Source organism: Xenopus tropicalis, chromosome 1 (genome assembly GCF_000004195.4).
Source record: "Xenopus tropicalis strain Nigerian chromosome 1, UCB_Xtro_10.0, whole genome shotgun sequence".
In the NCBI taxonomy this organism is placed as follows: Eukaryota; Metazoa; Chordata; class Amphibia; order Anura; family Pipidae; genus Xenopus; species Xenopus tropicalis.
In genome coordinates, this window is record NC_030677.2 from 158,653,796 (window position 1) to 158,679,991 (window position 26,196).

General features: G+C 37.5%; 1 protein-coding gene across 1 annotated transcript in view; it reads left to right on the forward strand.

Annotated features, from left to right (window-relative positions):
• tmem132d (transmembrane protein 132D) overlaps positions 1-26,196 on the forward strand; it is a gene marked incomplete at its 5' end in the record, with an annotated part of 152,447 nt that overhangs the window by 21,140 nt on the left and 105,111 nt on the right. Inside the window, 2 exon segments of the mRNA NM_001113104.1 lie at positions 1,542-1,554; positions 5,371-5,554. Coding sequence (NP_001106575.1) covers positions 5,552-5,554 — 3 coding nt within the window.

A 26,196-nucleotide genomic window follows, 5' to 3' on the forward strand; every position in this document is an offset into this window, starting at 1 on the left:
TTGAATACAACAAAAAATAAATAGACAAAAATAGACAAAACAATTGCATGCCATTAAGTATGAAATATAATGTGATTCAGTTAACCACAAGCTATTAAGTGTGTGGACTATGAGCATGGTCATGTAATCCCTGTATTTACAGAGCAGTAAGCATGAGATGTGAATGTAACTTCCGGTAAGCTTTTGAGCACTTTGTGCCTATATATAACTGGTCAGTGTAAGTGCATCAAACAAAGTGTGTGGCTTTTGGTATCAGTGGTGTGGATGATTACTGGTTTGCAGGTCTGTGTCAGAAAAAGGCAGGTAATTGTTGCTTTTCAGGTTTAAAGTGGTCTGCGTTCTATTTATTATTTGCTTGCCCTCCTGTGTGTAACCAACTTTAATGTGGCCAGGGCTAAAACCAACCTGTAGCCAATCCAAAAATATCAACATTTTACACGTCATCTGAAAACCCTTTTTGCCCAAGTAAAGCTTCTTGGTTTTTCTCTTTTCCGTTATCTTCACTGCAACTGTTTTTATCTATAGAAGAACTTATCACGGCTTAAAAGCTTTGTGCTCTTTTAAATCTACTCTTTAGAAAAGGTTTCCCGTGTTTTAGCTAATAATAATAAATCACTTTTGGCATTAGCTTGATAATGATTGTGAGGCTGTACCATATAATTTCCAGCTTACTGCACAAAGGTAGATAATTTTACTTGCAGTGCTGCGCTATTGCCATGATTTTGCAAAGACAAACACCAGGATTTTTCTTGTACTTTCTAAAACTCTGCAGGTAATTCTCTTTTGTTTTTAGGGTCTCAGAAATCTAGTTGGTCAGAAATGAATGTTGACCAATATGTCCATTGTCTTTATATGTGTAATGTAAGTATGCATCGTGACTGTATGTAACAGCAGTCTGTGTGCATTAGACTCAAAAAAATTGATTCTACACTACAATAGAATTCCTATGCTGTGCCCAACAAGGAGAGAAGCACTTAAAGGAGATATATTGGATAAATGGAAAAACCCTTATTTTGTAGGCAGTTATGAATAATATACGGTGCTGGTTTCACTTTGGGCTAAAATCGAATACTGCCTGCAAAAATGGCCCCTTTATTGGAGCTCCCTATAGACCCTTTCAGGTCTCTGTCAGTGTTTCAAATGAAGGGTGGGCGTGTCCTAACGGTCCCTGCCAGAAGCACAGTAGGAAGGGAATAGCCAATCACAGCCCTGTAGTCACACAAACAAAGACAGCCTTCAGTTCCCTATCAGGTCAGCCTAGCTGCTGATTGGTTCCTATCCTACAGTGCTGTGTACTGAGAGTTGTGGGCTCCCCTGCACATCCAGAGAATTCAGCCAGAAGGAAGTGGAACAGATGGGCAGGAATAGTCGTGTTTTGGTGGTATTTCTTAATAAATCAGTCCGAAACACAACTTTTTTAAGCACAATCCTTCTATATTTAGAGGAGTATAATTCATTAGTATATTCTTAATTTTTATATGATATGTCTCCTTTAACAATGGTTTGCACCACAGCGGCTTATGTCACTAGGCCTTTTAGAGGCACTATATACAGGCTAGGAGCATTTCAACATGATACACCAAAACCATCTTCCTTGTACCTAGTATAAACAGGCTGCACAAATGCTCTTAGAGTCTTAGGGCCCGATTCACTAAAGTCCGAAATAAGGAGTGCTATTTATAGCATGCGTTAAAAATCTTATCACTTCTTATTTTTCGCTCGATTCACTAAAAGGACACTTGTCATAATTAAGAAGCGATGTTCTTGGCGTTATTTATCTTACAATGACATATTTTAATGAAAAAAACTATGCGATAAGCGTTATAGGGGCCGATTCACTAAAGGTCAATAACGCTTATCGCATAGTTTTTTTCATTAAAAAGCATGTGATAATTAAGTACCGATTCACCAAAGTCATTTCGCATGTGTTAATCCGCATATCGTATGCACAAAAAAAACGCATTGCGTTAATTAGCGAATAGAAATAGTACTAACGCATGATTCACAAACACATATGAAGCGTTAAACGTGCAAAATATCGTGTTAATCTGTGTGAATATTAACCCTTCTTGGGGCAGGCGGTACTTAAAGAAAATTGCGGTTCGTGAGCTATTGGCAACACAACATGGAGTTTGCAGTCGTATTTTTTCAAGTATATGTTGGCCCTAGAGTGATGCATCCTCCAGTTTTCAGGGAAATGGTGGTTTTCAGAAAGTAATGGTTACGTGTGTAATATATTGCGCTCTGCAAGTGTCCTTTTAGTGAATCGAGTGAAAAATAAGAAGTGATAAGATTTTTAACGCATGCTATAAATAGCACTCCTTATTTCGGACTTTAGTGAATCGGGCCCTTAGAGTGTTACACTAACTGTCCGAGCTTGCAAAATCTCTTTTTTTTTTTTGTTTTTTTTGGTCTCTGTACATTCAAAACAATTCTCTTGCACTAGGTGCCCTAAGGGGTCATAAATGATCCCTCTGGAGTCTTGAAATAGTTAAAAGACATTCCAGTAGGATACGTAAGTCTATATCCAATGCGCCAATTTTCGGGTGACCATAGCCTAATGTCAGGGTTAGGCTGGCAAGCACTTATCCTCGGGATATCGTTCCCAGTTCCTTGCAATATGGGCACAAGACTCACTGGATGCAGCTGAGCAGGGTAAAAGTATTATAGGCATATCTTCCACCTTTATAATGATCGGATTGGCTATTGAATCAGAGAACATACATTTGAAATGAGTTTTAGTTCAGCTTGCACACTGCCTTTTTAGAGCAACTCATCAGCATACAAACAAAGGCACACAAACAATTTTTAAAAGTAATTGATTTTAGAACCTGCAGTTTTGTTTAACTCAGCCATTAAAATGAATCAATAAATGCAGAATTTGTTTTACCAACAGATGTGGGACTGAATGATGTGGGTTAATGAGCCAAACTGTGTCTAACTGTGCTTGAAAAGTTCTCAGTAAAAGTCGTATCTGAGTTATGGAGAGTGGGAACAGGAGGACTTCTATGATATAAATTAGATTGTAAGCAGAGACTTTTTATCACCGGAATGAACAGAACAAAGTGGGAGGCATCTATGATGTAGTGTGTCTATATACAGTAACATAGAGATATAATTCTCACTCACTTTCACTGAGGTCCACATGCTAACTATCAACACTGAAATGGCACTCAGAGTTATTCGTGTTTCAAACATCTCTAACTTCTCTATATTATTAACTATTGTCACATGTGTACTCTACATGCCCCTGGGTAGGAGCCATTTTAAGGCAGCAGGGTAACTAGGCAAGAATCCACTGGGGTGCCATGTAAGAGGGAACAAGGGAATGGGAGTTATGTGTGAAAAAATCAGGGCTAATGGAATGCTGAAAAGGGCTTCAGTAGTCTGTGTGGGTGACTACTTTAAAGCTGTGTGTGTGGGGGAAACAGGAGTTACTGAAATGGTATGCGTAAATGATCAGATTGATTCAAGCATGTTTGATTAAATGTTGTTTAATTTTTTTCATGTTGCTTGCAAGAACACTGGCACAAAACGTCTATTTCTCTATTGCTCTATGCCTGCTATCTAGTAGGCAAAGAGGTCCTACATTTTTCACTTTAAAATACCTGATTACAAATGGCGGAGAGTAATGTGGGGGAGGTTTGGGGGTGGCCTGAAAGATCAGGGGAACCTGTCAGGTATTGCATAGGATATGAGAGCATAACTAAGACCTTCAGTGGTGGGTTTAGGAGCTACAAAAGGTTCTGACTACATCTACTAGTGCAATAGGTTAATGGGTAGTAGTATTAGTATGGCATTTTGTCTTTGCAAGTAAGTGTGCATAATAATTAAGAAACATTACCATTACATAGGAGTGGGGGTGTTAGAATGGAAGAGAGAATCTGGCTAAATTCCTTTCCTCTTCTCACACTTGCTCTAGTAAGCCAAGAAATCGGCATAGTAAAACCAACATCAACTACAGATTTTTTTTATTTTTTTAGAAACTGGTAGAAATTTATAAACATAAACCCATTTTCTGGGCTCATGGTCTACGTGTGTCATTTAGGGGCATATTTATGAGTGTTGTAGTTGGGCAGAACAAAGGCAGAAAATGGGGGTGAGTTTTTAAATCAATTTGAGTTGTCAGCAACTATTCTGTTTCAGCTGCTGTGGCTATGTAATTACTGATCCCTAGACTGTCCCAAGTCCCAGTGGAATGGCAATAACTTACATAAGAGCAGGATCCACAGATAGGCGACTCAATGGAAGACACAAATAAAGGTCTTCGAAGAAGTTTAATCTTGTAGTGCAGATCTTACAGTGACAAATCCATAGGTCAAAACGAAGTAGCTTTACCAGGTACAGAAAGATGGATGCAGCACATGCTTACAGATACTTGTCTGAAAGGATACTGACTGTGGGAGGGAAGACTAAATGGGAGGAACCAAACTACATGGAAGAGAGAGGGACAAAACTAGCGACAGGCAAACTAGCTGATGAACATCATAACACATGGATGTGGGACACAACAGCAACCAATTGCTTTTGTTTGTTTGCTTTTTAAAGCCAAGAGCTTTCAGGAATTGTGAATTTTTTCTCTATCTGCTGCTAAAACACAATCTACAGCTGTATAAATCAGGTTTGGTTTGAATTAAGAAGTTTGTGCTCAAACCAAAGAATAAGTTATATAAATATCATCCCTCTGCTCTGTGCAGCCTATACTCTAGTTTTCATAGTTACACTTTTTTTTTACTACAGGAATTTGTTAAATAGTTTCTTACTTGAGATTAGTGACACAAACAATTAGTACAGTTTTTTAATTCTAAAACTCTTTGCTTTTTAATAATGGGATTCTGAGCCTTCCCATGCTTGCCCTACTAAAATATAAAGCTCTCGTTTGTGCACTTTTGTGTGTTTTATCTACTGGATTTATTTTCCTATTGCTATTCTTGGTTGACTAAAAACCTCTCATATGAAAGACAGAAGATATCTGCTCTGTTGTTTACTCTGCCAGCCTTGCTATGTTTACAGAGTCTATAATGCCTTCTGCCATACTAGGTACCGTTCAAAGGATTCAGGGATTTGCAGAAAACAAGAACAATGATTTATATAAAATATTTATTGTATATCTTTACTCAGTCCTGATGCCTATTTTGCAGCACAGTATGTTTTTGTGAGCCTTGTAAAGACATTGCAGATTGATAAAAGATGGAGTGTATTTTAAGTGTTTGGCAAATTCAATGCCAGTTTATGAAGAGTTGCTCTGTAGTAATGCAACAGCTAAACAAAGTGGCACATTGTACTGGATATGGGTAAACAATATTGTGCTATTAGAAACTTCCCAACAAAATGATTGCTATGCTAACATGTTTTTGTTTTCATTTGCAGCATAGATGAAACCTTCTATGAGATTTTCCAGATTGATTTCAGAATTGGCAGTGTTAGCGACCCATCAGGAATCCAGATAATCACCTGGCAAGTCGAATACTTTGGACAGAGCTTATCAGAACTGGGTGTATCTAAAATATATGTTAATGAAAAAGATATTGTAGGAGTGATCCCTATTGCAATGGTAAGTAATAATTAAATAATAATGAAATACTAATTCATTTTAGTAATGATAGATATACTGGAATATTCAACACATGCATATCTGCAGAGATAAAAGGTACATACTGTACATTTGGGTTGCTGTCTGAAATGTACTGTATCTGCCATGGGATATAACTAAATTATCCATTAGATCAGTGGCTTTAGAATTTCACATTTTGAGCCCATAATAACAAATTGATTTTGGAGGGCTATCATTTATGACTAACTCATAATTCATGACTTGCTCATAATATGGCTAGCTTGCTATACTAGAGTTCCTGGGATGGGACAGAAAATTGGCATTTTCACCACTGTTTTAAATGAATAGGACAGTATAACGGTTCTAAATTCTCTAAGCATCAGCTTAAGTACATTGGATTTTGTTGGCAATGGACTGAAGAAGGAATTGCAATTTTAGTGGTACAGTGTAATGTGTGTGATTAACTTCCACACCTTGAAATAAGTGCAAAGACAGGTTGGGTTAGATAAGAAATGTAGAGTGAGCATGAAAAGACAAATGAACTAAGCATAGTGCTTCCAAGAATGACATTAAAAGATCCTTCGTAACCTCTTCTGGGAACTGATCTTGTAAAAGAGTTGCTACTTAATTGTTAAGGAGAAATATACAATATATATAACAAGGATTTATCTAATATATATTTCGTTTAAGGGCATGTTGTATTGTATAAGTGCACAGAACATTGCATCCACTTTTTTTTTAATATGAACACAATGAGTTGGAGAAGCAGTGGTAAATCTGAATACAGACAATATTCAATACTTTTAAATATACAGGTATGGGAAAGAATATGTATAACTCATTATGCATTATTCATTTTAATAAAAAAAACAATTCAAATTTTTAAAAAAGATTTCCTTTTTCTCCGTATAGGAAATAAAACAACCAGGAAATTGTTTTAAAAAAATCTGAATTGTGTTTATTTAAATGATTTTTTGTAAAGACCCCTTATCCAGAATACCCCAGGTCCCAAGCATTTTTGATATCACGTCCCTTACCTGGATATTTCAAGGAAAATAAAGGGCAATACATTCAGGTTAAAATTAATAACAAATGGAGCTGACAGTTATGAGATATCTAGCAAGTCTGAAAAACATTAATTTTAGTTTGGAAAGGGGGTGTTTTTGTCTGTACGTAATGCTTCAAGAAGGTCTTCTTTGTCTGAATAAATTGGTATAGTTTCTTTGTATAAGGTCATTCAGTTTGAAGTAATGTACTGTGAAAGTGTATCCATGAAAAGTCATTTTGTGTTGGTCACTTCTATATATACAGTATATAAACTTGACTAAGTATAAGTAAGTTTTTCATCTGTGAAGGTTTTCATTCATCCATGTCCATGTCCATATAGCATCTAGAATTCTGAATTACTGAATGATATTAAAAATGTTTAACCACATTGTACAACTAATAAATGTATGTTTACAAATGCAAGGCGTCTGACTGGTAAAATGGAAGAGCTGGAGTTGCTGGTACTGGAGAGGATATATGATATGCCTGGAGTTTTTGAATAGTTGAATGAGTCACATGATTTGGCAGTTAATATAGGAGGCTATACTTTGTTTCGGAGGGACAAAGGCAATAGAAAAGGATGAGGGGTGTGTATGTTTGTTAAGCAGGATTTAAAAGCCAATATAAAGAAGTAAGTGATGGTGGTAAATGAGGGAGCTGAAGCCTTATAGGATGAGCTGCTCACAGACAGTAAAGAGTCCAGCAAATTAATGATAGGGGTATACTATAGACCCCTAAAGTCAGCAAAGAGAAAGAGGCTCAGCTCCTATTGCAAATAGAAAAGTCTGCTAGTTTGGGGTAAATAACAATGATGGGGGATTTTAATTATCCTGATATTGACTGGATAGTAAATGGGAACAAGTTTATAAACTTGTTACATGACAACTTTTTGTCACAGGTTGTTGAGGAGCCAACAAGGAACCATTCTATATTAGATCTAGGGATCTCTAACAAGTGGTTGAACCCCTGGTTAATAGTGGCCATAATGTTACATTGGGGATTTTAGAAAAACAAAATTTAACTCTTTAAGGGCACTGCTTCAAAGCATTGATTAGGGCATTATGTTTACTGCTAAAAACACAGAGCAGAAATGGTTGTCAATTAAAATTATATTTAATCATTACTGTTCTCAATTTATTCCCTTAAAGAAGTCAATGTAGAAGTCTTAAGAACACTCAGAAGTAAAGAAGTGGGAAAGGGAAAGCATTAAAGATATACAAGTCAGAGGGGACAGAAGCTACATTTAATGAATATAAACACTATAACAAGTGGTGTCAAACAGCAATCTGGATGGCAAAGATAGAAAATGAGGAGCGCAATGCAGCAGAGGCTAAAACTAACCCGAAAACCTATTTTTTGCATATTAATGGTAAAATGATGAGGGTTGAGAGTGTGACTCTGTTGAATTATGGTAACGATATAGTTATAACGGATACAAAAAAAACAAATGTGCTAAATCAGTTGCCAAGACCCACATGTTAGATGCACTGTTGGCTTAATCCAGTCAGCGGCTGACGCAAGACATGGTACATAAAGGTTTACTTAAAGAGCTTGGTTCAGTTTTAGCCAGGCCTGATATTCTCAGACTCGCTTTTCATCTGGTTTGGTGCCTATGGATTGCCAGTCGTACTTAACCCCAGACTTGTGAAGAGAATCAGCATTTTAGGGCACAAGTCTGTCGGTGGCTTAATAAAATTGAAAAATACATACTTTAGTGTCATGTTCTGGTAGTATGTTTCCTATCCCGTGTTAAAAAATTAGGGGTGAGGGAGAAATGCTAACAAATTATTTTTTAAAGTGCCAACAGTAGAATTATATAAGCTTATAAAATCCAGTGGCCAGGGAAAACTGTAAATCACAGGCTAGCTTTCAGTGACAGAAGCGAGACAAATAAAACAGGCTAAGCATGTTATGGGATGATATCCTGGTGATGCTGTCTAATTAGCACTAATTATTGTTGTTCTGGAATGTATAATTTCCCTATCTTCAAAAGCCATTTAACTCTATTTGCTGAACTGTTGCAGTGAATAGCCAATATGAAACCTATATTAGCAGCAAAAAAATTCCAGGTGTTCTTCGAAAATGCACATTTGTCTAAGAATACCATTGTCCATTACATTAATAGTCAGTTTTAAGATGACCTTTAGCTTTACCTTTCATTTCTATGCATCATGCAAATGGTTCCTTCCTAAAATAAATTAAATAGAATTTGTGCATTTCATATGGTAATTTCATTTACCATATAAATGAAACCCTTTATAAAATGGTTTTATTCTGCTCAGACTCACATGTAGCATGATTTTAACTATAAATGATCTACTGTACTTTGCTCAGCTACTTCTTTTAAAATACAGAAGAAAGAACCCAAACTGTCCTCAAAACTTGTGATTTAGCAAATGAGCCAATTAAGATACCACTAAAGGTATAGAACCCATTATTCAGAATGCTCAAGACCAAGGGTATTCTGGATAAGGGGTCTTTCTGTAATTCGGATCTCCATACCTTGTTTTGCCTCCAATAAGGATCAATGATACCATAGTTGTTATCAAATACAAGGCACTGTTTTATTATTCCAGAGAAATAGAAAATACATTTGAAAAATTTTAATTATTTTATTAAAATGGAGTCTATGGGAGACAGGCTTTCCGTAAATCAGAGCTTTCTGGATAATGGGTTTCTGGATAACGTTAAGTTTCTAACATTCTGGGGAGCATTCCTGCTTTATTGCCTACAATATATATTTCTAATTATGTGTCTAACGAATAGTAATTTTGTAAAATGAAAGCAAGTTTATTTCTAAGCAACTACACAATATAAATCATTTTAAACATTTGAAATCAACAAGTGCAAAATGTTTGGATAAAGGGTTCGATAAAGGGTTCTCCTAGTGAAAATGCCTTTTCTGCAGTGTAAAGGTGTGGCCTTGTTTCTTTGGCCATTTTGGTTCATAAAAGCTCTAACCAACTTTCATAGCCTTTTATCATAATTATTAATTTTTTGCTTAGTTGCATGTGTCTATACTCTGTCCAGCTCAGTAACAGCTTTCCTATGGACCAAGCTTTAAAATTATTATGAATATTTAAAGTACGGTCTTACTGTGTCAATGCCATTTTAATGCTGTTATATACCTTATTAGTTTTAACAGGCGCTGGCTGATACTGCCTAGAGTGTAATAGTGTGTTATCCATATTTACCCTTAAATCCTTCAAATCTAAATAGGAAAGCAGCACAATTCCATTTAGTGTATGAATGGAATTCATGTTGATATTGCCCAAACGCTCAACAACCTTGTAGTTATAGATGTATGTTAAACATCATTTGATAGCATGCTGCACAGTCTTCAAATTTATTAAAATGACACCTGCAAAGAGAAAACATTCCAAATGGAATCCATTGCTTTGCACAATATATTATCATCTGCCAACACAGATGTAGCACTTACAATGTAAACCTTGAGGTCATTTGTGAAAAAAATGAAAAAGCATTGGACCAAGACTAGAGATACTAAACATATTTATTTTATTTAGCACATGTTTGTAATCTGTCTCTTAGCCAGCTTTCTATTTAAGTACATATGGTATGTTCAGGGCCAGTATTGCTTAGTTTAATCAGTACCCTTCTGATCTATACTGTATCACATGCTTTAGCTAAATGTAAGTGAATCACATTCACTGCAGCCTCAAGGTCTAGGTTACTCACCTTCTCATAGAAGGCAATAAAAGCATGTATTGGACATACAACTGTACTGGCATGTACTTCCTTAATATTCCTTCCAAAATATCCCTTCTACCACAGTTGTCAAACAACCCTGTAGTTACCTGGCTGAAATCAGAATGCTCTGTTTAATAGTGGCACCACATCAACAATTTGCCAGGCTCATGGTACCATTCCAAACATCAAGGAAATGAATAAAGTATTCTGCATCTACACAAATAAACTCTGTTTCATACCCTGGCGTGAATTCCATAAGGTCCATGAAATTTTATTAAAAGCAATTTTTGACTACTGATTCCTGATTTTTACTGGTATCTAATTAGGGCATTATGAAAAAATAATTATTTCCCATTCTTCACCCTATCCCTTTTTCCATTGACTAATTTATGTGACTCTGATAGCAATTGTCCCATACCTTCCTGCCTATTTTTTTCCTATTTACATATTTAAAAGGAAATTGGAAATCATTTTAGTCTTCTTAGCAATGACCTTTTTTTATTTCACATTTGTACGTGCCCGATTGTTTTTTGCAGGCTCAATTGCCCACACTTTGCATTTAATAAAGTTTTAGCTGACCCAGCTAACCTGAATACCTTAAATGTATGTTGTTATTACTATTCTCAACATTAACCTTGCTGTTAAAACACACATAATTTCCTTTGCTTCACTGGCCCTTGTTTCTAAAGAGAACATACAAAGATGTATATTTGTTTAGTAGTATTTTATAGACATTACATTTACTTTGTGTGTAACCCTAAAAACATAATCTCCCTGCTATTAGATTTAGCTACATGCTACCTACCATCAATACCTCATAATGTACATTTTTATTTTTCTCTAACGTTGTGCTGCTTTTTACATTCCAATGCATATTTTTAATATGAACAGGTAATGCAGATATGTTTTACAAATTTCAGGCTGCATTGCCAAGCAAGCTTTGAATTGCTAAAAGACAGTGGTATGGGGGATGTTTACCCAATACCAGCACAGTGTGTTGAGTGCTGCAAAGACAGCCAAGGTGGTGCCTGTCTGTTCAGCACCTCCTCTGATTATCCTTTTTCTAGGCCTGCCTCTCCACCACTCCTAAAATGCTTGCACCATCGAAGGCCAGAACATACTCAGATTACTACCCATAAGTTTACTAAAGCGCTATCTCCAGGTGAGGCATGAGTTACTGCTCAGATTTTACAGGCCTTTTACAATTGGCCTTGCTTCAAACACAGCTTAATTCTACTATCACAACAGTAATCTCTGCAGAGGCGGGCCAAACTGACCAGGCGCCACAGGCAACCCGGCACAAACAGGTGCAGGAACGCGCGCCATTGAGGGGGGAGTGCAGCGTGCAAAGTGCTCATTCGCTATGAAGAGGGGGGAGTGCTATGAAATTGGCAGTGGGGGTAAGAGACCCCAGACTAAGGGTTGGCAACAAAGGTACCTGCCTCTGTTGCGCCCTAGGCAGGTGCCTCTCTGCTGTAGTTAAGGACATACATAGGGATATTACATACCTAGGAGAACAGTGATAAGCCTGAAACCTATACAGATGACATGGCTAACCTAGAGCAAAAGGAAATGGACCTTAGAGGAGCTGGCACAGCTTAAAGATACCTGTGAAGACCTAGAAAACAGGTCTTGCAGATAGAACTTGCAATTCAGAAGAGTCCCACTGGATATCACTGGTCCAGAAATCCCTAAATATACCAAAGCAAAATTTGTTGGGAAGCTCTAGCATGCTTAAAAAAAAAGTCATGTGGTAGGAGTGAGAAAAAACGGCTTTAACTTGACTTTTGACTTTAATGCATTTGGAGTGAGAAAAAACTTGGGAAAATATGCCCATTGATTTTAATGTCCTGTGAGTCAAAAAGTTGCATGCAAAGTCCCACTTGTGATGTACACATTTTGCAAAATTTTCACCATTTTGCAAATTTTTCAGCAGTTTTGCTACTTTTTGATTTATGAAGACCAAGAAAGGGCAAACAAATGATTTGAATAGAGGGCCCACTCTGTCAGTCCTCTTAAGACTTGATGCAGAAAATGCATTTGGCCCTACCGATTTACCCTGCTGGTGCACCTTTTTTTTGTGCTCTCTGCACTTAGTAGAGCCGAATTTCCATTTTAAAAACTGAAAATTCGGCTCTGAAAGTTACCAGGAGTGGCTTTTGCTGCCACCGCCACCTGAGGTGAGTTTCTCAACTCGCCTCATGTTAGCAGCCCCCCTGCCCCTGTGTCACTAGTTTGTAGTAAACATCTTTTTTATCTTTGTGGTACATGTATTTTTTGGATATCTTCACTCAGGCATTTACAGATAAATGCATGTCTGTCATCCTAACAGATCCAAATGTATTAATGATGTGCTTGTTGTATTTAAGCAATTCCACCGGCTATAAAGAAATTTCAGCTCAATAGATGCATCCTAGAGTGTCATCCAAATATATGCCCACAGGAGCGAAACACATTGACAGAACAAATCAAATGGCCTCCAGCTTTCCCTGTTATTTTGCCTGTCACTGTGCAAATCGAAATCTGTTTTGTGTGAGAAATATATGTGTAATTAAAGTATGCCCGACATGTTTGTATTTGTTCACAGGAAAGCCTCTTGAAACAAGTTATTTTTCATTTGTAAAGTAAAAATGATTTCCTTTTGATTCTGTAGCCTAAAGACTCTGTAATTTTGACAGAGGCAATAAAACAGGAGACTGGCTAACCTTCAGCTGGTTCCACCAACTACTTCTTTTTCTGAGCGATGATATAAGTGAGTGAGTGAGATAGAATGCAGTAGTTGTTTTTTGAAAGGGCTTGTCTAGTAGCCATTTCAGACTCATTACCTTCTTTTCCATAGTACTACTCCATGTATTTTCTTTTTACCCTTGATACAGTCAATAGATCTACCAACAAATGAAAATCTAATGCATGTAGTATTAGAGCTGGCCATCCTCAGTTTAACCAGTTTAATTTGTGACTGATTGTTACTGTTTCATTGCATGAAGTTACTAATGTTTAGTTATATAAATTTTTACATTTAAAGGAAAGCTAAACCCTAGTTCATCCTCAGCCCACCCTCCACTGCCACCCTCTACTCCCCTCCACTGCCACCCTCCACTCTCCTCCACTGCCACCCTCCACTGCCACCCTCCACTCCCCTCCACTGCCACCCTCCACTCCCTTCCACTGCCACCCTTCACTCCCCTCCACTTCCCTCCACTGCCACTCTCCTGCACTGCCACCCTCCACTTTTCTTCATTGTCCCCACTCCACTGTCTCCTCCAAACTTACTCCCTGCAGCATCTATTCTGTTCAAAAGTTTCCCTGTGTGCCAACCTGCCATAAAGTTGCACAGTGGAGTGGAAGGTGCAATCTTCTTCTGTCTTCTGACCTCTCCTATCAGTTCTCTGCTACGGAGCATTGGTATTCAAAGCTGATTCAGGACTTTGATTCAACTGCACATGCTTCAGCAAGATTTGTGTTGGCAGTCAAACAGAAGGGGATCCGAAGACATGGTGCCTTTGATTTATGGCACACAGGCACAGGCACACAGGGAAATTTTGGAACAAAAAAGATGCTGCATGGGGGGAAGTGGAGGGTGCTGAGCATGGGCTAGGGTTTAGTTCTCTATTGCACATTACATGATCTGGCAGAAAAGGATTCTCACTGTGACTTTTTGGAACTTGAAAAACTTGAATTGAAAAAAATTGGTAAAATTTGAATTCATACATTGATAAATTAGCCTCCTAGAGTCATAAGGAGTTTGTCATTCCTGTGCACTCCCATTGCCCTAGATCAATCAAAGGTATCATAAGAAACTAATGAAAAATCTGGGCCACTATATGGAACATGTGTTAGAGCACATATACTTATATATAGTCCTTACCAGTTCCTGTAGTGATAGCTCTTTGAATGGGGGGAGCCCTGGCCTCTGAGGGAAGCAAGCTGATTGATTCCCTGTTTGACATCTGAAAAGTCATCATGCCCTGATCCCTTGCCAGCAGTTATAGTACTTATGTTAACAGTTAAAAATGCTTAAAACAAACAGCAGGAGACAAATATTGATTGGTGAGAGACACATATTTACAAAAAAATTCTTATACAGGTTATAAGAGCAGGTGGCAAGTACAGGGCCCTACTGATGATAGGACTGAAAGCTAATTTTTTTGAGACCTTTCAAAATTGGCAGAGCCCAAATATGTCCAGGACTGATAATTCGAGTAAATACAAGAGTTTATAAAAGTGTCAAAAGGGGATATCCAGGATAATACATAAGAATCAACATAATTACCCTATTTTCTATTTAGGCTGCCCCCCACATGTGCTGGGGTCATTCTCACAGCTTAGAAAGCTACAGACCTACAAGTGTAAAAAAAAACGTACACTGTGTTATAAGCTTGTAACTTATTAGGTAACTGTAACAAATTCATATTTTTCTGTATCTTGCACATTAGACATTTTTGGGCTATGCTGATCACATAATAGGAAATATTTTGACAACAGCATATAAAATTATGAAATATGAACGCTGCATTTTTAGTGGAACCCCAGGTGTATATGTAACAAATGTCTTTGTACTGTCATACATCAAGATTCCAGCATGATACAGCATACCACATCATGCAGAAGGAACAAGGCATTACCCCAAGGCTTTGTTAGAAATTTCCTTTAGAATAATTTCATCTTTCATTTTTTTTGTACTGAAAAGTTGATTTTAACTGGATTTGGTGTTCATTTCAATGAATTTTATTGTAAAGCTAGATTTTGATAGTACTGTTTGAGTGAGGTCTCAATAAGAACATAGAAGGAAATATACATTTGAAACTATACTTGTAATTTAATGCCATGGTCAGTACAAATTATGCATGATAATGTTATTATCAGAAGGGTATACATATAACATAGATAGAAAAGCTGGTATTTTTTTTTCTAGAAGATAACAACCCTACTAAAATTGGTAGTATTTGGTCTTTCTCACACTATAAAAGAGCACAAAAACCCTGTATAATATAAAAAATGCAACAAAAAGCCTTTTGAAAATAGAAGGTATTTACTTGAATAATGCTGCATGAATAGCACTGCCTTCAAATCATAAATCAGACATTTTACCCCACAGGAATTATGGGCAGAGACACGCAATTTACTTTATGTTCCTGTGGTTAAGGCAGTTCTATTTGTACAGCATGAAGCATGTGGATATCTTCTTTCTTTCTGAAGGCTTTCAGTTGCAATTCTTGCATTAAGAAGGCTACTTTTTGTAATTCCCTACTTTTTGTATTTCTCACCCAAATCTCTTTTCTTTCTTTTGCTGCTATCCAAGTTCTACCTCTCTAATATATTTTACTAATGAGAGCTAAAAAGACTGAGGCTGTCTCAAGCTTTAATCTATGGCTCTAAATGATAAGGCTCTATCTATGCAATTAAATGATGCCATTTAATGCAATTTAATCTATGCAATTAATTCTAGAACTGAACATGAGCAGTATCAGATTTATACAGGTCCTTTTCAAAAAATTAGCATATTGTGATAAAGTTCATAATTTTCTGTAATGTACTGATAAACATTAGACTTTCATATATTTTAGATTCATTACACACAACTGAAGTAGTTCAAGCCTTTTCTTGTTTTAATATTGATGATTGTGGCATACAGCTCATGAAAACCCAAAATTCCTATCTCAAAAAATTAGCATATTTCATCCGCCCAATAAAAGAAAAGTGTTTTTAATACAAAAAAAGTCAACCTTCAAATAATTATGTTCAGTTATGCACTCAATACTTGGTCGGGAATCCTTTTGCAGAAATGACTGCTTCAATGTGGCGTGGCATGGAGGCAATCAGCCTGTGGCACTGCTCAGGTGTTATGGAGGCCCAGGATGCTTCAATAGCGGCCTTAAGCTCATCCAGAGTGTTGGCTCTTGTGTCTCTCAACTTTCTCTTCACAATATCCCACAGATTCTCTATGGGGTTCAGGTCAGGAGAGTTGGCAGGCCAATTGAGCACAGTAATACCATGGTCAGTAAACCATTTACCAGTGGTTTTGGCACTGTGAGCAGGTGCCAGGTCATGCTGAAAAATGAAATCTTCATCTCCATAAAGCTTTTCAGCAGATGGAAGCATGAAGTGCTCCAAAATCTCCTGATAGCTAGCTGCATTGACCCTGCCCTTGATAAAACACAGTGGACCAACACCAGCAGCTGACATGGCACCCCAGACCATCACTGACTGTGGGTACTTGACACTGGACTTCAGGCATTTTGGCATTTCCCTCTCCCCAGTTTTCCTCCAGACTCTGGCACCTTGATTTCCGAATGACATACTTTGGACCACTGAGCAACAGTCCAGTGCTGCTTCTCTGTAGCCCAGGTCAGGCGCTTCTGCCGCTGTTTCTGGTTCAAAAGTGGCTTGACCTGGGGAATGCAGCACCTGTAGCCCATTTCCTGCACACGCCTGTACACGGTGGCTCTGGATGTTTCTACTCCAGACTCAGTCCACTGCTTCCACAGGTCCCCCAAGGTCAGGAATCGGTCCTTCTCCACAATCTTCCTCAGGGCCCAGTCACCTCTTCTCGTTGTGCAGCATTTTCTGCCACACTTTTTCCTTCCCACAGACTTCCCACTGAGGTGCCTTGATACAGCACTCTGGGAACAGCCTATTTGTTCAGAAATTTCTTTTTGTGTCTTACCCTCTTGCTTGAGGGTGTCAATGATGGCCTTCTGGACAGCAGTCAGGTCGGCAGTCTTACCCATGATTGCGGTTTTGAGTAATGAACCAGGCTGGGAGTTTTTAAAAGCCTCAGGAATCTTTTGCAGGTTTTTAGAGTTAATTTGTTGATTCAGATGATTAGGTTAATAGCTCGTTTAGAGAACCTTTTCATGATATGCTAATTTTTTGAGATAGGAATTTTGGGTTTTCATGAGCTGTATGCCACAATCATCAATATTAAAACAAGAAAAGTCTTGAACTACTTCAGTTGTGTGTAATGAATCTAAAATATATGAAAGTCTAATGTTTATCAGTACATTATAGAAAATAATGAACTTTATCACAATATGCTAATTTTTTGAAAAGGACCTGTATATCTAAATGTATTTTACAGTGAAGTGATTTACATTTTTCCCAAGAGCATACACAGTATTGAAAAGACAAAAAGCTGGTACACATGGGCATTTCCATGCAGGGATGTTCCCTAAGTTGATTTTGCTTCAAACATACTCATTCTTTCGATCTAAACAAGACACATTACTGCAAAGGATCTCAATGCAAATAATTTTTATTGTGTACTGGGTTCTTGTCTTTTCTATGATATTGGAGGAATGCCGATCCCCCCCCGAACAACATGGAACAGTGTGTGTGTGAACACACTGAATATGCCATGCAATCTATTAAGGCATGGTAGAATGCCCTGTGTGAAGGCCACATAGGCCTGGGTATAGGGCGGCAACGTATGAGGAGCATAAGTCCCATGCCTACTGCTGCTCATGGTATGCCTGCATATGGAAAACTTTGAAAAAGCGAAGGAGCCAAAAGCCATGTTACCAGTCATGGAAACCTCTTTCTGAAGCAGTTCTTCCCACAGGTTGTCAGGGAGGGTTGTCACCTTTCTTTAAACCTAAAACTGGGCAGAGGGTGGTGACAGTGGGCAGATGCTGTCATTGGTGAGATTATGACACAGCAGGCAGTGGCTGACCATTATGTCATATAGCCCAGAGTCCTGTCTGGATTTCCACAGTTGGACAGGACAGCCTGTGTGAAAACTGGGCTGTCTGGTTCAGAAAACAATGTCCTACCGGAAACAATAGCATGTCACAGAGACAGTTTTTCCAAATTAGAGGGTCTAATTGACTATTATATGTCATTACATATGGGGTTATGTAATAAAAAGGCACAACGTTTGCTACAGGTCTAGTCACCTATAGCAGCCAACCATAAGGAAGCATTTGCTGTTTACCTGATAAAAAGCAAACATCTTATTGGTTACTGCTTCTGTGCAAACTTAGTGCATTTTATTACATATGGGGATGTTCCCTTGTATTCCTCCTCAACCAGTAATATGCAATTAGCTAAGACCTGCAATCTGTCAATGGAGTATAGTGCAATTCATTGGCTTTTAGGGTGCTGCTAAAGACTTATTATAACTTTAACACACTTCTATGTGAATCATCCCTTCTTTGTTTTCATCTCTACCTCTGATTTTTCTGACACCTAGGTTTTGGAACATTCAGTTTTATGTTCCTTCTTCTAATCTGTTTTTTTCTCTCTCTTTCTTATACTTCCAACTGTCATGCACGCAGAACAAATGTTTCTTGATGGCTTGTTAAGTCACGTGTGGTGGCAGGGAAATGATTGTGAAATTAAATCATATCTGTCACACCAAACAAAAAAGAACAGCATTCCTCTGACACTACTATTACTTTTTTTCAGACAACATTGTTAAAATGCAAATTTCAACTCTGCACTTTCGAAAAGAACTCCTTCTGTAAAGGAGCAAATTCGTTTTGTAAATGAGGTATCCTTTCTTACCAGAGACAGGCTTGTGTGAAGGGATTCAATCTCACTCATATCCTTGGCAGTTTGTTGTCTGAAGTAAAGGAATCTTATTTTCAGACCAGTTATGTTATCACTGATTTATGTGGTGTAAGGATAAACAGGACATATGGATATATAAATATATATATAAGGATTTACTGTAGAACTGTGTATTGCAGTGTTTTCCCCAAGCAAACGTCCATAAAGCTCCACATTTTAGCTTGCAGTTAAGGGTTATTTTATTTCTAACAATTAAAGCAAATGTGCATCTGTAAAGGTTTTAAAATGCTGAAAAATGACACATGCCCAAGCAAGTTCAACCCTTTATACTAAAATTTATACTTAGCTTCCAACTGATCCAGGGCAATAAAAAAGTATAATAAGAGTAGTCCCTTTTTCAAACTGTACCATGGTATTTTCCAATACAAACTGTTCAGGAATAGACTCTGTATTTGAGGTTCACACTGTGATAAAAATAAACTAAAACATTTACATACCTCCAGACCATTCACCTCCTACCCTGGCCTAACCCAGTTATATTCATACATGGTCTATTTCATCCCAAACTCTGCCAATTTTCTGCCACTTGTTTTGGGCTCTTCAGTTCAAGACTGTACCATGAAAACCTGGACCATTGAGTATGAAGATAGAACCTTCTTTATTATAATCTCAATACCCTTGTGTCCTCTGAAAGAAAAATCTGCTTCTTAATAATCAGTTGGAATCTACTGCATGGTTGTATTCCTCCAGGAGAACCACTGTCTATAGTGTAATTAACATCACAGGGCATTCTCCTAATCCTGGTGGGAGATTGGGATTCTTTAATGACTCAATAAAGTATAAATTTCAATAAAGTATCCAGTAATGCCTTACAGTGAGACATTTCCATTTCTCTAACTGCCTGACAGGCTACAGATAGGAATAGATAATACCCTATTCTCTTTTTTAAAGCCCTTTAGTAAGCAGGGGCTTTAGACGTCCAGGAGTCAGGGAACAAAAGTGAGTGTAGAACTAATTTAATCACATATTTTATACTGCTGTATATTTTTTTTAGAAATCTCAATTAACAAAATGTAATTCAGGGCACAGGGTCATAAAGGTCCTTTTTAATGCTAATACTCTTATCCAACTTCCATCTGTTGCAGAGACTAGCAATGATTGTGATGTGTTGCAGTCTGTATTGGCACCACTAATGGTTGTAATGGTTTTGAGTTAAATAAGGTCGAAGGAAGCTTGAGAGAGATTTTAGTAAAGATGCCATACCAGCTGATACAGTCATTGCTTGAGGTTCCTGTTGGAAAATCCTTAAAAATCCTGATCTACATCAAGGTAGAAATCTTTCATTCAGGTGTGCAGCTACTGCAGAAGTCACCTCTGAAACTGATCCCACTCAAGCTTTCAGCACTGGAATACCTATTCACATGTGATGTTCTGCAAATAAATTCAGCTACCAGGAAAAATGGGTCCTGAAAATGTATCTTTAAGTCATAGTAGTTGCATTCGATAATGTTTGCCATATAAAAATGTATAGAGTTGCAGCAGTAGACTCAGTAAACAGTAACAGTAAACTCTAACTGCAGATTGTTTGCTGATGCTTTTGTTGTTACACACCCCAAATAAATACAACAAGGTCATTTTTCAGCACAGGGATTATTCCAGTACCCGAATATTATGATATTGCCTCAAATGCTAAATATATGCACATTTTTCTTTTAAATTGCCTTATCAGTGGAAGACATTAACAGCTACCTTAAACATTTCCAAGGCGAGTTATATTGCAAATATGTCTCCTTCTTTAATGCCGCAATCAGTATCTGCAACACAGACACTTAATGGTGATTTTTATCCTAGGACAACCGACACGTGCCGAGCAAGAAGCTATCTGCTGTCCCTTTGGGTGTCATTTGAAAGGCTGCTCTGTGCTTTTAGTGTTGCCTGATCTCTAATAAGTCTTTCACTCACACTGTCTCACTGTTATATTTTAATTAGAGTATTAAATAGAACAGGCTCCCTTATGATTCCAGCAGGGTTTTCCTACTGTTAAAATGAGTTGTTCAATTACCATCCTACTAATGGATAGAGAGTAATTAACATTGTCTCGAGGCTAATTTTCCTTTATACCGCCATTCTTCATAAACTGAGGAGCATTCTCTGCAAAAAGTCAATGTGTCACTTTTATTAGCCCGATTTGCACTCTAACACCCAGCAAATTAATTCAGCCTATATTAGCTCACTTGCAATGCTACAAAATGATCTAATGATAAGTTTTACTTAACATCGACTTTATGAAGTCATGCTGCCTTGTACTATATCTTTATTAATGGCTTGATAATTATTCCCATAAATAGAAGTAAATGTGAATGAAGAGCTATGTCGAACACGTAGATGGCAGGTTTAAAGATAAAATGCTGCTGAATTTTAAGATAATTGCTCAAAGCAGTCCTTTTGTGACATATTTTTGCTTTAGGACAGCAGCACATTGGCAATATTTTACAAGAGAGACTCTAGAATGAGTTCTTTAATCAGTGCTACAAAACTCCCTCATTTATCTACAGGAAACATGTCTGTCCATACAGTAGATGAATAGGAATTCTGCATTAGACTGATTAAAGTGCATAAATGAGCATCAGTTCTTATGATGCAAAACATGAAATTCCCTTCAATCTAAAGCAGAACGTTTGTCATTACTGACTATGATGTATCTGCATTGTAATACAAGAATGGAAGGTACAAATAATCTATCTAAATACATTTGGAGCTAGCTTGCTGTTCTAAATTCTATTTTGATTTCCAGCTAGGGTGCAGTTAGATACAATGCTTAGTGATACAGTATCTATAAAACAGCAGTTGTTTGGCACTGGTTTTATTAGCAGTTCATCTTTGCCTTTAAAATTAAAATAAAAGGTGAAAGAAACTATTCATTATACAAATCAAGTTCTGTCTGAGATTAGTCACATTACAGAGAGTGTTTTTAATTAAATTGAGCTTATTACTGCTTCTGATACTGCAGACGAAAGTGACACTAAATGGCCAACGACTGTTCTTTCACACTGACCATGGAAATTTCAGAGGAACAGGCCATATTTGATGTGAACTATTTAATAATATAAATATGATTCATGATTTAAATATTGCATTTATCCTTATAGTGCCTAATCTTCACTATGCAGCAGAATACTTTATACTACTAATCACAGGAACATCTAGTACTTTTTTACTTGACTAATGGACACTCAATTCTGGACTCTCCCTCGCCCCTTTTTTTTAACTCCCTGCCTAATAACTCACTCTGACATGAAATACTTTGGGTGGAAAGGCCACAGCTTGATTAATTACGACATATATTGTAAATAACAACAACCAACAAACATACATATTTTTAACCAATCATAGTAATACTTATTACATTTATATTCCAGCTGCATATAACCACAAAACCTAATATAGGATTCCCAAGAGTGAGACAAAGCTTCAGCCATCAACTGGTCCTAATCTTACAGGCCCGTTGTGAGGCCGTAGCAACAGTGATTCTGATAAAGAAATTTAATGGAGACACATGGCTAAAGTTAATGGTTTGCTGCTTTTTGTCAACTGTTACATACACAATTTACAACATAGTGTTTGTTCAACACACCCACATACTGGACTTCTAACTCAAACCGTGCCCCAAACTTATCTCTCACACTTGTCCTATGCGTTAATTCAGTTTCCTCTCTGCCCTTTCCCAGCTGCCGCATAGGGCAGGCCATAAATGCCCCAACTGCCATCAGTTACCACTTACCCCCAAGCCCTGGGTCAGAGGGCAGGAAGCTGTCTGCTTTCTCTGCTGCCCAGATAAAATGGTTGAGCTCACTTCTTTTTCTTCCCTTATTAATAACTTCATAAAAATTTGCGAAAGGCGATGTTTTTTCACGCACCTGACTTTTTTTATGCGCCTGTGTCGGTTTTGACATGACCACACCCATTTTGACGCAACCATGCACATTTTGACACACGCAACTTTTTTTTGACATGCAGTGAATTATTCCACAGCGAATTTTTGGGCCTGCTTCGCAAAAAAAATCTGCCAATGGCAAAACACGGAAATTGCCCCTAAATTCCTGCCTTGCAAAAAATTTTGTTCATCACTATTAATAACTAATGGACCTCCTGAACAACATTACCCATAATTCCACCACTCAGCATTTTAGGCCCTATTGTCCCAAGTAATGTCTTGTTAAAACAAAGGTTAAAACAAAGCTAAACAGTTAGTATCCTATCCAACAGTTTTATAAATCAGTTTTTTGGGGATGTGGGGGGGATGAAATTTTGCAACATAGGGCCAGATTCAATCGAGTGAAAAACACTTTTATGGTTTATCGCATTAAAGCTAATGGGCGAGATTCAATTTGAGGTCTATGGGAAAAAAAACTAGAAATGAAGGTTTTTCTCCTCTAATTGAATTTAAGTTTTCATCTAATAAACCATGAGATAACTTTTTCTCACTGATTTGACCCATAGGGCCCATTTACTAAACAATTCTGAGATATTTTCGTATTTTTTCGAACTTTTTTTTAACTTATAGAACATTTTGGAATATATGTGAAAAGTTTATTAAAATTTCATGAGTTTTCCGTGGTTTTCATTAAATTTCCACAAAAATTGTACTTTGTGCAAAGAATATGAACATTTTGGAATTCGTTAACGCTTTGGTTACACTTTCCTCGGGACTATCCTTTCGCCAGGTTTGATCTGTCAAGTTCCATTGAGTCCTATGGAAGGCTTCCAAAGCTAGACATGGAAGACATCAAAGCCAGAAAGGTTTTCATGGCTTAACGAACTTTTCATCATGAAAATATTGTGACTTTCTGAACGCAATTGCGATATTTTTGTATGAACGTTAAAAGCATTTTTTTTACATTTTAGAACTTAAGCTGAATCTTTACCATATAGTGTGTTAAACCCCACAAAAATCGGATTTTAGTAAATGGGCCCCATTGTGTTGTATGCCCATCTTTCTTAAGCAAATTTTCTTGAAATTTAGAACACAAATCTTGCAGAATCTGTTATCTGAATGCTGATTTTTTTTTAATGTCAATGGGAGTCAATACGATCTTTTTCATGAGAAGCCATTTAGCATAGGGCTGGCCCTGGGAAAGTACAGATGAAATGCTAAGATCTTCAGCTCTTTGAAAATCCAATTCAGCAATAAAACCAAGGTTTGCAGGTTAACTGTACTGGTCACTACATATTAAAACTTGCTTTTATGGCAGAAAAGAAGTTGTATGAGCTAATGAGCATAGCTGGAAATTCTTTTCCCAGTGGAATAGTCAGTAAATTAAGTCAGCCTTGTACTGGAGATAGTTTATCATTACATGCTACAAGATGTGGTTGAGTGTTGCTCCAGAAGGAAAAGCAATTAAGTAGTGATGAGCGAATCTGTCCCATTTCACATTGCTGAAAAATTAGCAAAACTACATAAAAATTTACAAAACAGTGCAAAATTTGCAAACTGTGGGTGTCGCGCAACCTTTTTTGTTGTCTTTTTTTGTGACTTTTTTTATGCACCCATTTTGACGTGACAGCGCCTATTTTGATGCAACGCAACTTTTTTTTTTGGACATGCAGTGAATTTTCGCAGAAGTTTGCAAAACAATTCACCAATGTTGAAATGCAGAAATTCTCGGAAATCCATGTCTGGCAAACAAATTCACTCATTACAATTGAGGGATGCAATTGAGATGGGAAATTATAAAACTGGTGTAAATCTGATACTTTTTTGATAATCTGAAATAGATGAATGTCTATTTTTCATTATGTTTTCAGAAGTATGTATTATTATCCGATATGAAATTTATCAACTATAACTGAAAAGCAAGACTAGATTTTTATTGCCACCATTGTCACCATTGCCTGGTTTGCCTGATTGTTAGAGTAAGCAGGACCCAACCAATGAAATAACCATTTAAATTCCAAACATGAGAGTATCAGAGCAAAAAGTAAAATGCTAAAAACGACAAAAAGCAAAAACTAAAGACCATTTTTAAATTGTAGGTTACATAGGAATAGGCTGATTTATCAGTTTTTGAATTAATATTTTTTAAAAATACAATCAGAAAAAAAAAAAAATCATGGGACCAAATGATCAAGGGAAGCAGAGCATTTCGGTGCCAGTTGTAAGTACTTCCAATTTGGGATCTTATTGGCAAAGGGGTTCCCAGGGTTAGGGATCTATGGGTGGGCCCTGAAAACTCATCTGTTTCTTCTTGCACACAAGTGACCACAAGCATAGCAGCATCCCCCCAATCCTCCATGTTAAATGTGAAAGTACATTAAATTGCATTGATGGAGGTGGCTCAACTTTGAGCCCAGAAAAATGAGCAGGTGGTAAAGTGAAGGGTTAACTGGGTAGGCCTGGGGTCCTGGGGGGTGGTGCATAACTTTTGATAGGGACTTGGACAGTAGGGTGGACACAGGCTTCAGGCTTTAGGCTGCTCCGAACCCCCCAATTTTTCCATTGAGATTTTCAAACTGCTGCCACACTTACAGCTTTGAAGCTGCACCCCCCCAAACTTGAATAACATAATCATGGGGAAATGAAACAAATGAAACAGCGACATTTGTTGGATGACCTCAAAGTGGGTGGGGCCAAACAAAGCCAATGGAATTTCACCCATGGACTTTTATGGGGAAATTGAAACTGCTGGCAATCTTACAGCTTTGAGGCTACACTCCCCAAACTTGATTCATGGTCGTCAGCATTAATGAAAATATGATGATTGTTGGATGCCCAAAGGTGGGCGGAGCTGTAAACAGCCAATTAGATTTTACCTATTGACTTGATGGAAATTCAACCTGCTACCATTCTCACAGTAGGGTCCCCAAACTTTGCAGGGTTAGGCAACGGTAACTGCGGTTCAAGGTTAGAAAAAGTGGGTGGAGACACCAACAGCCAATCAGATTTTACCTATTAACTTTCAGTGGGGAAATTCAACCTGATGCCATTCTCACAGTAATAACACCAGGGTCCCCAAACTTTTCACAGTTGGTAACTAGGGGACTGCAGTTTTTGTTTGGAAAAAGTGGCCTGAGCCACCAACAGCCAATCAGATTTCACCTATTGAATTTTATTGGTTTGATCAGATTTCACCTTCATAGACTTCAATTGTTTAAATTTAAACTGCTGCCATTCTTTAAATATTAATACTAAGGTCCCCAAACTTTGCAGAGCTAGTCACCAGGTAACTGCAGTTCAGAGTTAGAAAAAGTAGGATGAGCCACCAACAGCCAATCAGATTTTAACTATGGGGAAATTCAACCTGCTGCCATTCTCACAGTATTAACACTAGGGGACTGCATTTTTAGGTTTTAAAAAGTGGGTGGAGCCACCAACA